We start from the raw sequence: 17,043 nt of genomic DNA on the forward strand, positions 1-17,043 counted from the left end.
GTGTGTGTGTGTGTGTGTGTGTGTGTGTGTGTGTGTGTGTGTGTGTGATGGGGGTGGAGGGAAGGGTTGGTAATTGCAGAGAGGATTGTGGAATATGGATGGTGGGGGAGTCTTTTGGCTGTGGGGTCTTGCCCAAGTCAGGTCGTTTTTATCATCTCTAAGATGAGGATGTTGGCCTAAATGGCCTCTCAGGCCGCTCCAGACCTCTTCACAGCTGTGGCTCATCCGTTTCGGTGGGATTCTTCCCCTAGTCATTGCAGGGCTCTCTGACCCCCTTGTCCAGTGAGACTTATCAGCTGGGCCAGGAGGAAGACTGCCTGAGCACATGAGGCCGTGAGACTTTGACCACTTTGACCCTTGGGAAGTTCACCTCTGGAGCCTGACATGTGCTGCTCGTTTTCTCTTGTTTCAGTCTGTTTACGTGATGACGTTGAGGAACTGGAGAGAGGTGAGTCTGAGCCACTAGATGAAGTCACAGAGTGAGAGCGACTTCATCCTTTGTCTTTTAGGAATCTTCAGGCCAAACCATCCAGCAAGAAATGACTTAGTTTGCCAAGGCCGAGGGTCCCCATTTTCATGTCTTTTCATGTCCAGGCCAAATTTATGTGGCCATTGTACTAGTGAGCTCTTTAAAAACAATAGTGACTTAAGAATAGAAAACACCGGTGATTGAAATCACCTGTGCTGACAATGAGCTGCAGTTTCTGAAAGACCTCAGGCTGAGGCAATACAGAAATGTGAGTCACAGCCTGGCCAGGATGGCGAGCAGGCTGGCTGAGGGGCAGGTGTGACCTGGGCCTCTCAGTGGTCCAGGCAGCTCTAAGGCTGGGGGTTACAGGCTCTGCCGACTCAGTGGCGGCACATCGCCACGTAGGGGAAGTCAGAGGAAACACAGGTCCGCCCAATATCCCAGACCCTGGGCGTCTCCCGGAGGGCTGTAGCATGCTCCCTTGTTCCCTTGCAGAGAGTGGACCATCTCCTGAAGCAGGAGTGTCTGACAGAGGCCCTGGCTCTCGCCTGGTCTTTCCATGAAGGGAAGGCCAAAGCTGTCGTAGGTGAGTTGTCTCTGCAGGCTCCTTTTTGGGGCGTCCCTCTGAGCACCACAGATGCCTCATGAACCAGAGGGTGGAAGGAAGGAAGGGGGACACCTTCCTGGTCATTCACTCTGAGAGGAGATGGGGGCAGGTACGGTTCAAGAAAACATCCGTTTTCCAATCATTGATTTAATGAGCAAAAGGCTACTGGAAACAAGAAAGGAAAGGGCTGCTCTCCTGGGGTTTGGGCTTGCTTTCCCGAGGCATGTCCCTGTCGGAATGTCCCACCAAGCCCTGGCCCTCTTGACACCACTGGGATGGTTGGATTGGCTTCCGCGTCACCCTGGGTTTTGTTTCTCTGCAGGCTTGTCGGGGGACGCAAGTAAACGGAAGGCTGTCGTTGCCGATCGGGTGAGTTCTCTACAGACGGTGCTCTGCACACCCAGATTGGACAGGCTGCATTAGCCTGGCTCCGCTGTAGTGCCCCAGAGTTACTATGGACGGGAAAGATGTGCTTCATCCCCATGTCTCACTTCCAGTGCTCTCCCAGCTTTTGCCCACCAGTAACCCCTTTGGCTGGTGGAAGTTTCCTCACGTCCCAGGAAATCAGATTTTTTTGTGGAACTGGTAGAGGGGAGCACTGCCCCTGGGACCCTTGGCCTTTTGGGAGCTCTCCCCACATTCTGTCTGCTGTGTAACCCTTGACTTGTGGAAGGGAGCCCCGACCTTGAAGGAGAACTAGGAGATCTCCAAAGGAACACTGTTGTCACTTAGGAAAAATGGATCCAGTCCGACACCCAGCTCAGTGCCAAAGGTCACAAAAGACATCTTTCCCCCTCCCCCATCCCCTCTCTGGCAAAGGTTCGAATGGACAATGAAGTGACCGGAAGGACAAAGAAGGAGCCAATATTATCCAGAGTCACAGACGGCCTTCAAACAGAATTGTCAGTTGCTCTGGAGTGAATTCTATGAGCACGTAGTTTTGAGATGCTTATAGGATGCTAGATTTAGAGCTGGAAAGGGCCTTAGGTATCATGAGGCTTCATCCCCTCCTTTGACAGATGGGCTGGGGGCAGCAGACATCAAGTGACTTGCCCAGGGTCACACATATAGGAAATATCCACCATAGGATTTGAACCAGGCTCTTCCAGCCTCCAGGTCTGGGGCTGTGTCCATTCTATCACACTGCCCGGGGCGGTGGCAAGATTAGGAGTCAGAGAACCGGGGTTCAAATTTGAGCCCCGTCATTCAAGGGCTCCTGTTCCTTCCATGCCAGGCACTCCACTAAGTTCTGGGGCTACAAAGAAAAACAACACAGCTCCTGTTCTGCTGAAGTTTACATTCCTGTGGGAGAGACAATACCTGCAAGAGGGCTGTGTTCTTCCTTGGGCAAGTCACAACCTCTGGGAACCTCAGTTTCCTCATGTGCAAAGTGATGCAGGCTAGATTAGATGATCCCTAGGTCCTGTGGTCTAGTCCAGGTATCCATCCCTTGTACAGATTCCCTCAAAGAGAGGTCATCCCACCAGGGCTCAAGTGCTTCCAGGGACCAGACCCTAAGAGGAAGGGATGATGATGATGGTGATGGTGATGATAACGACAGTGATGATAATGACCACAGTGATGATGATGTGGTCTTTAAAAAGGTTCCAGAGACGTGATTTCTGGGTAATTGCATCATTTTGTTAATAATGCTGGCATTTTAATAAAAGGATGGTCTCTCTCTTAGACCAAAGACAATCATGGCGGGCTCATGGCTTATACACCATTTTGGAAGATGCGTATTCCTGAGGGTGGCAGTCAGCTCTGATTGGTTAACAGTTAATGAGAGGTGGACTTTCCAAAGAGAAGAGAGCTCACTCCACTGAGGGGCTGTGTGACATCATGTCACTCTTGGACAGACCACCCCCAGCTTTGGGCAGTCTAGACAAAAGGACCTATCTGCCCAAGCTTGATTGGATGAAATTCACCTTAGACTAGAGAATCCTTGTAAGGTTGGGTGGAGTCGGATAGAGGAGAAGGTCAGCTCAACCTTCAGAGACTGAGGTCTTGAAATGAGGATAATAGAAAAGGGAGAATCTGAGTCTCCCCAAATCATTGGTTATTAATAATCATTTCAATGATGGTGATAGTGGTCATGGTCATGATGATGAAGATGTTGATGGGACGTTTACACTGTAGTTTCATTCTCTGCAAGGCTGGTTGATGTTAATGGTGTTTCTTTCCAGATGGTTGAAATCCTCTTCCACTGTGCAGACCGAGCTTTGAAAAAATGCCCAGACCAGGGTAAAATCCAGGTGATGGAGCAGCATTTTCAGGTATGTTTGAATGGCTTCTACCTGGAGTTGTCTCTCTTCACAGGGAGTATTATCAGTATGAATTATTTTAGTGGCAGCTTCTTTACATTCTAGTTTTTTAAAATGTTCTTAAGATGTTATGTTTCTGCTTAAGGACATTTTTAGGCCTTATTTTTTTTTTCACATCAATTCTTAGGTTTTCCTGTGAAAACAAGTGAGCAGAACATTGTGGGCTATTGATTACTTTTTACTGGGTTGGGAGAGGATGCTTGTGAGGCACCAGGAGGTGTCAGAGCTTTGGGTGCATTCAGGAGGGGCAGGAGGTCAGGTTGGTGAATGATCAGCTCGAGAGCTCGCTAATCGGAAGGCTCAGGACATCACAGACAGCATCTGGGGCAGCTGCGGAGGGGACCCCCTTTCCCAGGATCCCCTTGTGCTCTAGAGTAGAGAGAAGATATGGTTTCCAGGAGCAGCTGGGAGGCTTGTCAGTTGTCCAGGAGGCCCGAGCACTGTGGGCCCTGGCAGCAGAGCCGTGCTGAGAATTGTACCTCGTGTTCCGTGGAGCTCTGGGGTGCTTTTCCTTTTACTCCTTTGCTGTGGGGGAGATGCAGAAAGAATGTTTGTGTGTGGAAAGTTCAGTTTTCAGAGGGGCAGGGAGGATCCTACCTAACAATCCCTGAAGCCAGCATGTGCCACCATTGCTGCTGACCCCGGCCCCTCCCCTAGCACAGCTCCTCACCAGCTGGGTCATGGGCGGTTTGCCCAGGGAGAAGGGCACGATGGCCGTGGGGTCCCAGGCTGCCAGGGAATGTCAGGGGGGGCTTTGCTTCTTCCCCGCAGAAGTGTGACCCCACCCTAAGTCAGAGTCTGGGGGGAGTAAGGAAATGGTGTCAGCATCCCAGGGCAAAGGCCTGGTGGTGCCCTGCTGCTTACAGCTTGGACGTGGAAGGAGCCACGGCAGGGACCTGGAGAGGCCACAAAACTGCTGGTTTTCCTGTTTGAGGTCCCAGTCATTTCCAGCTGCTGCAACTGCAGGTTACCAGAGGAGCCAGAGGAAAAGGGAGAAGGGCTCGAGGGGCCTCCCTCACTCGTGGGACCAGCTTGCTTAGCCTTGGGACGAGACAGAAAATGCAGGAGAGAGGGCAGGCGGGGGGTGGGGGGGAACAGCAGGTGGGCTTTGGAGGAGGCGAAAAGGAAGGAGGGTCCAGGGGAATCAGGCAAATGGCAGCGCTGGCAGGGCCAGGCTCTCCAGCAGATGCCCCGCAGGACTGTTAATGCCACCAAGTAACGGCCAAGCCATACGCGTCCCCTGGGAATTTGTTTTCTACTGGGCCCTCACAGGAAGCCTTTTCCTCTTCCCCTGTTGTTTCTTTATTCCCTTTCTCACAGAGGCTGCTCTGAGCCTTCTCTCCTCATCTTCCTGAGTTCAAATCCTGCTTCAGACACTTACTAGCTGTGTGACCCTGGGCAAGTCACTTCACCTCTGTTTGCCTCAGTTTCCTCATACATAAAATGGACATAATAACAGCACCCACCTCCCAGAGTTGTTGTGAAAAATCAAATGAGACAATCATTGTAAAGCTCTCTGGGCACATAGTAGCACGTGGTAGGTACTTAGTAAATGCACGTTTCCTTCGCTCTTTCCCTCCCCATCATTGGAGATCTTCAGTTTGACCATTTGGAGGAACGCCGTCGAAGGCCTTTCTGGGAGGGATGCCGCAGGAGCTGTGAGGTCCCCTGAGATGCTGCAGGGCTGATGAGAAGTTCAGGAAAGGGTAGGGAGGCCCTGCTTCTCTCTCGGTGGGATTAAGCGCTTGGGACAAGAAGTCGATAACTGGGAATGGAGACGCGGCTCTAGCACAATTGCCCCGCAGGTGGCGCTCTTGGCCTTCGCTGGCCCAGCCCTTTGTCTCGCCGTGGCGGCTTTGGGGGGTGGGAAGAGCGTTTCTCTAAAGTTTGCTTCTGGTCCTCCAGTAAACATTGTTGCCTGGGTATTGATTGGTAATTAATTTCCCTTGGGCTTGGGGCCATTTCCATTTTTGTCAGTCTGTGGCCTTTGCTTTTTTAAAACAAGATACTTGAATAACCTTAAAAGGATGTGGTCACTGGCGGGGCCAGCCCCTTTGTCTTACAGATGAGGTACCAGGGCCAGGGAGTAGGTGGGATCCTTAACTGGGGGGATCCTGGTTACAGCTCCCCCGCCCAGGGCCGTCCCCCAGCTCGGGTTTGTCTCTCTCGGTCACAAGGGAATGAGACATGTGGTGAAATTTCTCTGTGCCGCTTATGTGTGGCCCTGCTGCACCACTCCAGGCGCCCCATCAAGGGAGAGAAATGGCACAAGGGAGGCAGGGTTTGTGCTTGGGGAACAAGGTGAGAGATCACAGAAAGAAGCTGGCTCAGAGTCCGCCAAGACCCAGACCGAATCCCCGTCTGTGGCACGACCCCGAGTACCTGGACACGAGGGCTGACGGACCTGTGGGATCTTCCTTGGCACCAGACCTTGCCAGGCCAGGGCCAAGCCGACAGCGCTTCTCAGGCCTTCGGTCACTGCTGGAGGAGTCGGCCCATGTTGGAATGGTGTTCTTCTTCTTCATCTGGGTTGCTGGGGATGGCACACAGAGTAGGGCGGTGGGGGGCCACATTCACAAACAATACTGAGTTTTAAAAGCTGGAGAAGGGGCAGCTAGGTGGCACAGTGGATAGAGCACCAGCCCTGAAGTCAGGAGGACCTAAGTTCAAATGCAGCCTCAGACCTAACACTTGACACTTACTAGCTGTGTGACCATGGGCAAGTCACTTAACCCCAATTGCCTAAAAAACAAACAAACAAAAAAGCTAGAGAAAAAGAAATCCTGGGAAGGGACGTCTGCTCCCTTGGCTGCAGACTTGAACTCTTTCTAGGGCCCAATGCTCTCTCACTCCCTTCTTAAATACCTTGTTTCTATTCCCTCTGTTCTCCTTTTAGCCCATTTTTCCAGTTTTAGAACCCTTCTCCTTGATGGGGAAGACGGGCCAGATCACAGTCGGTGGTTCTGCATTGTCTGGTTTTTGCGCACGTTGTAAAAACCCGGTGCCACAAAGGAAGGTGAACTCTTGCGGTTAAGTGCAGCAAGTGTTTATTTGCCAGGCTCTTGGTGTCTGCGAGGCGGTGTGCTCGCTGGTAGGGACAGCCCCTGCCGTCATGGGGCTTGTATGTGGAGGGACGTTGTGTAGACCAGTAAGTTCCCTCCAGGATGGTGCATGATGAGAGCAAAGGAAAGATTCAGACTGCGTGCTCCCGGAAAACTTGAGGAGGCTGAGGAACTGAAACCCTTTCACTTGGGGGATCCGGGCAGGGATCCTGGAGGAGGTGGTGATAGGCTCGAAGGAAAGGAAGGATCCCCAAAGGCAGAGATGAAGATGTATGCCAGGCATGGGGGACATTTGGCACATCAGTTCAGGACCCAGTGGGTTGTCCGGCTTCTCCGGTGTGCAAACAATGTGTTAAATAATGCTGGCAGATCCGGCTGCCAGGTGCTGCAGGGCCTTCGGTCCCAAGCTCAAGAGTTACTCTTTGATCCCAGAGATGGGAGGGAGGCATTGGACGCCCTGAGCAGAAGAGCTTGTGCTGTGGTCAGCCTCAGGCTGAGACAGATCCATAAAAATGAGCTGAAGAGAGAAGAGATCAGAAGCCTGAGGTTTAGTCCCAAGAGAGGACGAGTCTTGGGTGGAGGCAGGAGCCCTGGGAGCAGGGAGAAGGGCTGGGTGCCCAAGATCGTGTGACTAAGGGACCATCTAGTCCAACCTCCCTCGCGTTACAGATGAGGAAACTGAGGCTCAAGGAGAGGTTAAATGACTTGCCCAGGGTCACCTAGAATGTGGCGGAGGTGGGTTTCGAAAAAGGTCCTCTGACTGCAAATTCAGTGCTCTTTCCACTGTCCTCTGGTGAATGTAACAGTAAAAATCACATTGATTAAAACAGCATTTTTAAGGTTTGCAAGGTGCTTTTGCCCAAGCACCCCTGTGAGGCAGGCATCATAAGTATTATTCTCATTTACACATGAAAAAACTGAGGATCCAAGCAAGCTTAAGTGACTTCCCCAAGGTCTCACTGCTAGTAAATGTAAGAGCTGTGATTTGAAATCAGGCACTTTGATGTTGAGGCCAGGACTCCAGCCATTACCTAGAGAGGGTGTTGTGGAGGTGGATTTGGCAGGAGTTGGCAAACCATGTGATCTGGAGGGTAAGAGAAAGTGAAGGGCTAGGGACAGGTGTGAGGGGCAGAGCCTGGGTGACCAGGTAGATGTTGCTGCCCTCAACAGAAGCCCAGGGTCAAAGGACAGATCCAAGAGGCCCAGGAGACATTTGGAGACCCAAATGTCCGGAGGCCAGGGGAGAGATTTGGCCACGGGCTGTGCATCTGGGCGGCAGGCTGGTGAAGCCAGAGCAGCCCTTCCCACAAGGGCGTTCTTAAATGCGTAATACAAAATAAGCCGGAAGAAAAAGGAAAGAAACTATATTGGAGTAGACATGTAGTATTTTCCCCTCCCAGTTCATGGACCCCTTGGAGATCAAATACCGGGATTAAGGCTGTGATTTGTGAAGGGAGAACTGGATTTGAAAGTCATCTGAATAGAGACAGTACCAGAACTCATGGGAGCAAATGAAGTCACCATGGAAGAAAACAGAGAGAGAAAAGGAAAGAGGGCCCAGGACAGAGCCTGGGGCCCCCCGGGTTAGAGACTGGACAGAGGAGGTAGAAATGGTAAGGACTGGAATGGATGCTCAGACCCGTCAGGGAAGGGCTTCGGGACTTAGCTGCTAGCCAGTCTTGGTGACCTCGGAGAGGGCAGTCTCAGGGGCCACCCTGTGAGGAGCTGAGCAGTGAGTGTAACGTAGAGAAACGACGACAGGGAAGGTGGAAGCTTCTTTCCAGGAGCTTGGAAGTGAAAGAGAAGGGAGAAGAGAAACCAGTCGTTCTCCTGAGGGGATGGCAGGGTTAAGCAAAGGGTTTTTAGTGTTTAGGCCGCAAGGAACAAACCAGCAAAGGGGGAGACTCAAGGTGGAGGAAGGAAGAGGAGAGAGGATGATACATGGGGGGAAGCCAGACAACCTGATTAATTATTTCTGAGGGACTGAGAACTCTACCGAAATCTGAACCTGTCTCTGAGTTGGTTGCATTTTAAGGATATTAAGCACACTAAGGTCTTTTGGGGTTTTAAAAAATGCTTACTATTTTAGTTAACACCTTCCTGGGAGAAATGGTTTCCAAGGGGCTCCATGCCTGCAGCTGGGCTGCATGTGCTAGGCAGGCAGGTGCCAGAGGGGTGCGAAGGCGGGAGTGGGAGCTCTGTCCAAGGCCCTGGCAGCAGAGAGGGAGCAGGTGCAGAAGGAGGGGAGGGCCTGGCTTTCCATCCCACTCTCTTGGCTTCTTCCTGAGAACTTGGAAAAGGTGGTTTCTGGGTCTCCAACGCATTCCAGGAGGAGATGGGGCACTTCTATGAAGAATGCCAGTAAGAATGTTTAAATCTACAGTTTCCACTCACCTTGTCCACTCTGTGGATAAATATAAAAGGAACATTGATTGCTCTCCTCCAGAAAGCTCAGACGTCTATGCATCTTTGCTCCCACAGTTCTCAACCTGATCCACTGATGAGGCCAGAGGCACAGGCGGGGACCCTTAGGCTGAGGGCCTCCCTTCAGATCTGCGGCCTCATCTTCTCACTTCAGCCACGTGGATCACTGGTGGGCCTGGCCTGGGGACTCTGGACTCTAAGCTTCATGTCCTCTTTGCACGGCTTTTCTGCTTCCATTAGACATCAGAGACCAATTTCTCTTTTTTCTTTAAGCCTCGGGAAACCAAAAAGTCTGTTTGAGCTATTTCTCATCATCTAAGCTCTAGGTAACTAAGAAAAGTATCCATAGTTACATCAAGTGTTGCCTAGCATGTTTCTAATTATGTGAAGTAATTGCTTTTGAAACGTGTGAAGAAATTCACCTCAGTTCACCAAGCATTTATTAATTCCTGGTGCTTTTAGGTGCTGAAAGGCAAACCCAGGAAGTAAACAGCCCCCTCCCTCCAGGACCTTACTTTGACTTCACTTTGTTTAACCCCTGATTTGTGATTTTGTTGGGTGGGGCCTAATAGCTTCTGGAAGATGAGAATCCAGGTGGGTGGGGTGAGAGTGTGATTAAGGAATGCTTCTGGACAGGCCTCCAGGCCAAAGAGCAGGTCAGATCCCAGGGGGTGGGGGAGTCTGGACAGAGCAAGAAGGGGTAAACCCAAGTCTTTGGAATTGAGCATTCACACCCAGGAGGGATGCTGAATCTCTGGAGAAAGTCAGAGCCATTTAGGAACGTCCGCCATATCGGTCCTTTCCCAATAGTGTGTCTTTTTCAGTATCTCAGCTGACAGTTGACTTTTTAAAAATAAGTTTTTGTGGATGTCTTCTGTTTCTTACATCGTCATTATGTCCCTTTCCTCCCTCCCGGAGAGCCTTCCCATGTAACAAATAGCGTTTTTTAAAGAGAAAAAACATCTGCTGATTGAGATATTGAAAAAGCCTTTAAACCTGAGGCACATGGGATGCCTCCTCTCAGCGCTCCTTGTTCGAGGCCGGCGCGTTTGAGCTTTGTCATCTGGTGTTGTTCACATCGAACTTCTTGTGTGTGATTGTTCTTTCCATTTGCAGCATGGTTGCACTGTGTTGTTTCCTTGGCTCTGCCGACTTCCCTCTGCATCTGTTGCTGTAGATCTTTCCATCCTTCTCTGTAGTCATCACACACACCATTTCTGACATTTGGAAATGTTCCATTACGGAGGCTTATGTATCTCCGTTTGTAGCCATCCCCCAGTTGGTGGCCATCCAGTTCTTTGCTGTCTCAAAGAGTGCTGCGATAAATATCTTAGTGTATATGTATTGTTGAAAGAGGCCTCGCCTCCGAGTCAGAAAGACCTGGGTTCGAGTCTGCCCCTAACACCTGTTGGCTGTCTACCCATAGGCAAAGTTACAGAGTCCTGTGGGCCCAAGCAGTTCTCCAGTACTGTAAGTTTTAGAGATGTCTCTACACTGGGAGTTCCCTTCGCAGAGGCAGTCACAAGTCTGGACCTCCACGGTGGCGGAGAGGGCGCTGGCCTTGGCTGGCCCATCGTCTCTATGCCCTTTCCTAACTGTGGGTGGACAGAGTGCCGGGGGCCCCCATCTTTTCATTCTCTCTGCCCCCTCCGTGAGGATCCCGTCATCATCTGTAGGAGGGGCCATCTCTCTCCCAAGTGCCAACCCTGAGCAAACTCAGCCTGTCCAAAATGGAATCCACTCCACAGTCAAAGTTTCCCTGCTTTGTTGAAGGCGCTGCCATGCGTCCAGTCTCCCAGCTGCGTAGCCTTAGTCATCCTTGACCCTTCAGGCTCCCTCACACCTGCCCTCCCCCAGGCAGTTGCCAGGTGCAGTTGATGGTACCTCCAGGGCATCTACTGCATCCTTCCCCTTCTCTCCACCATGCAGCCTCATCTCCTTTCTCCCCCACCACCTCCAATCCACACAGCTACTGGATTAATAGTCCTAAAACACCGATTGGAGCCTGTCATGCCCTCAGCCTCCAATTGCCCCTAGAATAAAACACAAATGTCTGTTTGGCATTTAAAGCTCTCATAATATGTCTCCAAACCACCTTCCTAGTCCATCACACATTACACCTTTATGCGCTGTCACAGCCAAACTGACCCGGCCACTGTTCCTTATCCACATGATTCCCTCTCCTGCCACGTGCCTTTGCACCACCTGGCCTCATTCCCGGGATGCCCGCCCTGCTCCCCACAGCCTCTTAGAGACTTCACAGAGCATTACCAGGGCCTCCTCCTTCCAGCACGAGCCTTTCCTGGTCCACCTGCCTGTGGTTCCCTGTTAGATTACTCTGCCTTTACATGCTTTATGTACTTTGGATTTATTCATGTGTATGTGTGCTGTTTTCCAGTAGAACTCAATATCCTTCAGAAACAAGGAGGCTTCTTCTGTGCCTCTGTAGCCTAGTGCTTCGCACATGGCAGGAACTTCTCAGAATGCTTGTGGACCAGGAGGTTCTGGCTGTGTGACCTCTGTGACCTTCCTGAATCTCAGATCCTTCATCTCTCATAACGCTTTTCCCACCGCCTTCCACGCCTGTGTCAGAGGGCTTCCGTGACGATCCAGCAGGAAGGTCTGAAACCGCAGTGCGTCAGACCCACGTCTGTTGTCGTTGACTAGCGCGGGTCCTGTAGAATTCTCTACCTTAAACTCGGATCGAGCGGGCGCCAGATCGTCCAGACTCATCCCCATCCTCTGGGTAGGACTGGAACAAATCGCCCTGAGCTGATGGGAGTCCGAGTGTGTTTGTTTCTATTATTTGGAGCGCCGTTCCTCCGCCCTCATCCTTGTGTGCCCACATTGGCGTTTCTCTACCCTTTACCCCTAAGCCCAGAGCAAAGTTTATGGATGCTGCAGCGTACACGAGAAAATGGAAACCCTGTGGGATTGAATCGAGTCCAAGCGTGAAAGTCAAATCCATCTCCCTTTTTCTAACCCAGGCAAAGGTGGGGGAAAAAGCGAAGCCTGGTTGCTGCTGGCTGTCCCACTTGTGTGGCGTCCTTCAGAGAACCGCATTGCGGCCCTTCCTCAGGTCCCCGTCTTCTCTCCTTCTTTGTAGCATTGAACACAGTTGACCATCCCCTTCTGGGGACGTGTTCTTCTGTCCGGTCACGCTCTTCTCTGGCCACAAGCTCTGACATCCCTTCATCTGCCTTGACTCTCTCATCGTCCATCTTTCCCAAAGCCTCTTCTTGCCGCTCCCGTGATCGCCGGCCCTTCCCTCTGGGTCAGCAGGCAGCTCTGGCCACACTTTCCTCCTTTCTGTTGAACCAGCTCAGTTTTAGACTGTCCTCTCTCCTTGAACCCCTCGGCCCGTTGCACTCTCACAAACCCCAGCCTGGTGTCATACCCAGGAGCCCCCTCCTGGCTCTTTGTGCCGCTGAACAGAGCTGGAGAAAATCACCAAACTGGCCGACTGAGTCCAGCACAAATGCGTGTTCTCTAATGGAGACTGGGCCCCCACTGCAAGCAGAGCAGCCGCTGTCTTTCTCCCTGATCAGTTCCCTGTCCTGCTGTCAGCAGCATTCCCCCTGAGATTCTCCTCTCTCCTTAAACACCTGCATCCCCTCACCTTCTCAGCTGAGAACCTGGCCTCCCACTGCGTAAAAAACATGGCGACCACTCACCTGGAACTCCTTCTTCTCTCCTCTCCCCAGCTCCCGTCACTCAGACATCCCACATCGGACTGGGAACTCCTTAAGGGTGGGGATTGTTTTTGCCCTTTTTTGTATCCTTGCCCTGGGCACATTGCCTGGCACATAGTGAGCACTTAATCAGTGCTCATTGACTGGCTGACTTCAAGACTTCCGTGAACCACTCCATGGAATGACTGCCGGAGCTATTTGTCCAGTCACCCTTATACTTTTGCCAAGCCCTGGTCTTGGGTTCGAGGTGTCTCTGTAACCCCGCCCCTTGGAATGGTCCCTGGGCCTTCCAGACTCAGCAGATCCAAACAGAACCCATTATCTCTCCCCCTTAAGTCATCACTTTTCCTAAATGACCCACGTGGTCTGAGGCCACTGCAGCCATTCTTAGGGCTTTGCTTTCCCACACCTGGCATCCAGTTATCAGTCCCCCATCCCCCTCAGCGTCTCCTCCACCTGCCCCCCTTCTTTCCCTCATGCTCTAAGTACCCTTGTTCCAGCCCTCACTGCCCAATCAGGCGGCTCCCTGCGTCCCCATCCATCCTCCCTCTGGCAGTTAACCTGATATTCCTAATAGGCAGAGGTGAGCCGGCCCTCTTCTCCTCAGAAACCTTTAGTGACTCCTTATTGTCTTTTATTTATTTGTTTGTTTGTTTATTTGTTTGTTTGTTTGTTTGTTTTTAGTTTTTAACATTCACTTCCATAAGATTTTCTTTTTTTTTTTTTTGCCTTTTGGTGAGGCAAGCGGGGTTAAATGACTTGCCCAGGGTCACATAGTAAGTGTCAGGGGCCGGATTTGAACTCAGTCTTCCTGACTCCAAGGCTGGAGCTCTATCCACTGCGCCATCTAGCTGCCCCACTTCCATAAGATTTTGATTTGTAAATTTTCTCCCCCTCCGTAAGAAGGCATGCAGTCTGATATAGGCTCTACATATACATTCATATTAAACATATTTTCACATTAGTCACATTGTAAAGAAGAATTATAACCAATGGGAGAAATCACAAGAAAGAAGAAACAAAAAAAAAGAGAGAGCGAGCAAATGGACTGCTTCGACCTGCATTCGGACTCCGTAGTTCTTTCTCTGGATGTGGAAGCATTTCCCATCGTGAGTCTCTCAGAGTCGTCTTAGATCCTGGCATTGCTGAGCCCTCTTGTCTTTAAGGATCAATCATAGATTCCTCTGTGTGTCATTGAAGGCCCTTCGTGATGGGACTCTGGCCCAGTGGCCCACACTTCCCCTGCTGTACCCTTCAGTCCAGCCACGCTGTCTTGGGGCTCTTCCCTGGCTACATCAATTTCCTGATCCGTGGCTTTGCATGAACTTCGTGTGTCCCCCTTGCTGGAATGCTCCCCCTTCTGGCAGCCCCTGGATCCCGTCAGGGCTCAGCTGGAGGACCACCTCCTTCCACGGGCCCTTCCTGATTCCCCCACTCCCAGTGGTGAGCGTTCCGTCCCCCATTCCCGGTCACAGTGTACTGTGCATGGCTGACCTTACTTCTCTGTGAACAGGCATTCCTAGTAGAACATAAGCTCCTGGAGGGCACAGACTTGGGTAGGTGTCTCCTAGAGCCCAGCGGGTGGTTTAATAAATGCTTGTTTGGTTGGATGGGACTTAGATGAAGGTTACGAGTGACTTGTGGAATGTGGTAGAGGATGGAGAGGTGAGAGACTGTCCTGAAGGGAGAGCGGTCCCCTGGGGCTCCCTGTGGACTCTAGAGAAGGCAGAGCCAGAGCCAGGGAGGCCCAGTGTGAAGATGAGTGGCTTAAGAACGTTGGTCCTTCGCCTTCCATCAGCAGGACCAGAGGCTTCCTTGAGGTCAGAGAAGTTTGGCCTGGTGGAGTCAGGAGAAATGTGGGACGGGGGGCAAGCAAGCCCTTTAACCTCGAGGACCCTTAGTTTTCTTATCTGTACACTGGGGATACAACAATGCCTGTTGGGAGGAGCCCCGTGTCGTGGGTGTGAATCCCTCTGCTGGCCTTCAGGGCAGTTACCATAGCAGGAGTGGAGCAACCCCAAACACTCCTCTGGCTAAGGAGAGGTGACCAGTCATTCTGTGACCCCAGCAACTTTTCTGGGCATGCACACACGTGTGTACAATACACACACGTATGTACTCATGTGTGTGCACACCTATACATACACATGCACACACCCCTTGCTGGGAGACCCCTTGTAGCTCATAATGCCCATGGACCCTCGGTTCTAACATTTCTCAGGTTCTGCATGCTCCGAGGGCTTCTCCTTCCCTCTGAGCGGCCATCAGAGTTGGCCGGCCATTAGAGTGGCATCCTAGATGGGGCATCGGAAGGGACCTTGGGCCATGGAGTGCTGCTGCATCATTTTACAGTTGGAGAAACTGAGGCCTAGAAAGGAACCCAGCTCACCTAGCCCCCTGGGGCTGGTAAGATTCTGAAGCAGGGTTTGAACTCAGGTCTCCCTGACCCCCCGGACCAGGGTCCTGCTCACAGCTGCATCCTAGCAGCCCCCTGCAGGGCTGGGGGATCAGCTAGCATGCCACTGTGGCTGCTCCTGTTCTTCAGGGGGCGCCAGATGGTGCCCTTCCACCTTCGGTAGTCATGCGGGGACGTGGAACCAGCTCGTGGAGCGCTGGCACGGGAGATCCCGGCCAATTGTGGGCCGATGGCAGCTTCCTCAGATGCCCTGATCTGGCGGTGTGTCTGTCTCCTAAGCAGAGGCGGCCATCTAACGCCTTCTCTCTGGTCCCTCCACAGGACACGGTGCCCGTTGTCGTCGATTACTGCCTTCGGCTGCAGCGCAGGTGGGTAAGAGCGCGGCCCGCACACCTCTGCAAGGGCCCCTGCCTGCTCGCATGCTTCTGTGCTGGTGAATTTACCCCACTTCTGCCCATTCAGCTAATGTAGATTAACCCTGGCCCCAGTAGTCATTCCTCTGGGGCGTCCGGAGTGCCCCAAAGCCCAGCAGAGGGTTCTGGTCCTCCCACAAGCACAAGACTTGATGCTGAACAGCGAGGAGACGTTTCACAAATAGAACATGAACAGCCAGTTTCTGACAGCTCCCTCTAGGAGAAAACCTGTCATTTTGTCATAGAATCTAATTTGAACGAATCCTCTGGATGCCGCTTAGGTGCGCAGTCACGCCAACGCTCCACCTTCCTCCACCTGGGTCATGGTCCTTCTCACGTGCCCTGCGGCATCTTCCACATACGTGATAGGCCCAGTGCTCGGGGCTGGGGCTTCACCCATTAACAGCAGCAGTCCCTGCCCCCCAGGGACTTACAGTCTCCTCTGAGTAACAGCTTGCACACAGATTGGTCTATCTAAAATGCATACAGAGCAGACACAAGGGCATTTAAAGGTGTGGGGGAGAGCGTTTTCACCAGCCTGAAACCTTGGACAGAATCCCCCCTGAATCCCAGGGCAGAAGGCTTGAGCTCGAATATGGGCTACAGATGGTATGACACCCCCCTGCCCCATTCCTTCATGTCCCCTTTGTAAATGGCCTGAAATGGCCTGCCCTGCACCACGTCCAGGATGCCATGAAGTCATAGACTGAGCCGTGTAGTAACTGTCCCCGAGCCGGCCGGCAAGGTCTGGGGTAGCTTGCTCCTGAGAGAGAGCACGTTTTCCCTTTTCACCGTTATTGGATAATACTTTTTCAACTCCTGTCTGTCAGTCAGTGAGCATTTATTAAGCACTTACTCCATCCCAGGCAGCGTGCTGAATGCTGAGGCAAAAAGTGGACCCTGCCCTCAAGGAGCTCACAGTCTAAGGCGGGAGGGCACATGCAAACAGGTAGAGAGCACAGATAATCCAAGAAAAGGCAGAGACTGCTGGAGAGCTTACATCTTAGGCGAGCACAGGCCAAAGGTTCTCAGCCCCCACCCCATCCCTGCCCACCATTGGCCGGCAGAAGGACACAGGGCTCCGTGGGGGACAAAGGACAAAGCTGCCCAGCCCTTCCCAGAGCTGTACATCTGCTCTCCCCTTGGTTAATTCTGGGCACGAAGCAGGAGACTTCTTGGGTTTAAGTTCCCTTCTCTTTTTCACTTCTTCTTATACATTTCCTTTTAACTATAGAGCCAAAATATTAAAATCAAGTGTGTGTGTGTGTGTGTGTGTGTGTGTGTGTAAGTACACACACATGTGTCTATAATCCTCCTTTCCATCGTGAGCCCCTCAGGGCAAGGAAAACATTTGTTTTCATGTGGACATGAAAAGCAGTTCTTCATAGATACCCATCTCTTGAAACTTGAATTAAATTCTTTACGCAAACCAGCTTTGGGACAAGGTAATGAGACATTTTGTTTTAAAGACGTGTTCTTTATTTTCATAATTTGGCCTAGTTTCAAAAATTCCATTTAGTCTGGTTCTCCTCCCACTTCTCTCTCTTTCTCTCTCCTTCCTTCCTTTCTTTCTTTCTTTCTTTCTTTCTTTCTTTCTTTCTTTCTTTCTTTCTTTCTTTCTTTCTTTCTTTCTTTC

At 51.6% G+C, this 17,043-nt stretch overlaps 1 protein-coding gene across 6 annotated transcripts in view; it reads left to right on the forward strand.

Annotated features, from left to right (window-relative positions):
* Positions 1 to 17,043, forward strand: part of VPS8 (VPS8, CORVET complex subunit) — a 185,225-nt gene that overhangs the window by 59,322 nt on the left and 108,860 nt on the right. For all 6 annotated transcript variants that reach the window (XM_027875404.1, XM_027875405.1, XM_027875409.1 and 3 more), the window contains exons 17-21: positions 413 to 448; positions 965 to 1,055; positions 1,399 to 1,445; positions 3,263 to 3,352; positions 15,316 to 15,362. In XM_027875404.1, the coding sequence (XP_027731205.1) occupies positions 413 to 448; positions 965 to 1,055; positions 1,399 to 1,445; positions 3,263 to 3,352; positions 15,316 to 15,362 (311 nt within the window). The remainder of the gene's footprint in view (positions 1 to 412; positions 449 to 964; positions 1,056 to 1,398; positions 1,446 to 3,262; positions 3,353 to 15,315; positions 15,363 to 17,043) is intronic.

Source organism: Vombatus ursinus, unplaced genomic scaffold, assembly GCF_900497805.2.
Source record: "Vombatus ursinus unplaced genomic scaffold, bare-nosed wombat genome assembly UNPS02014808.1, whole genome shotgun sequence".
NCBI lineage: Eukaryota > Metazoa > Chordata > Mammalia > Diprotodontia > Vombatidae > Vombatus > Vombatus ursinus.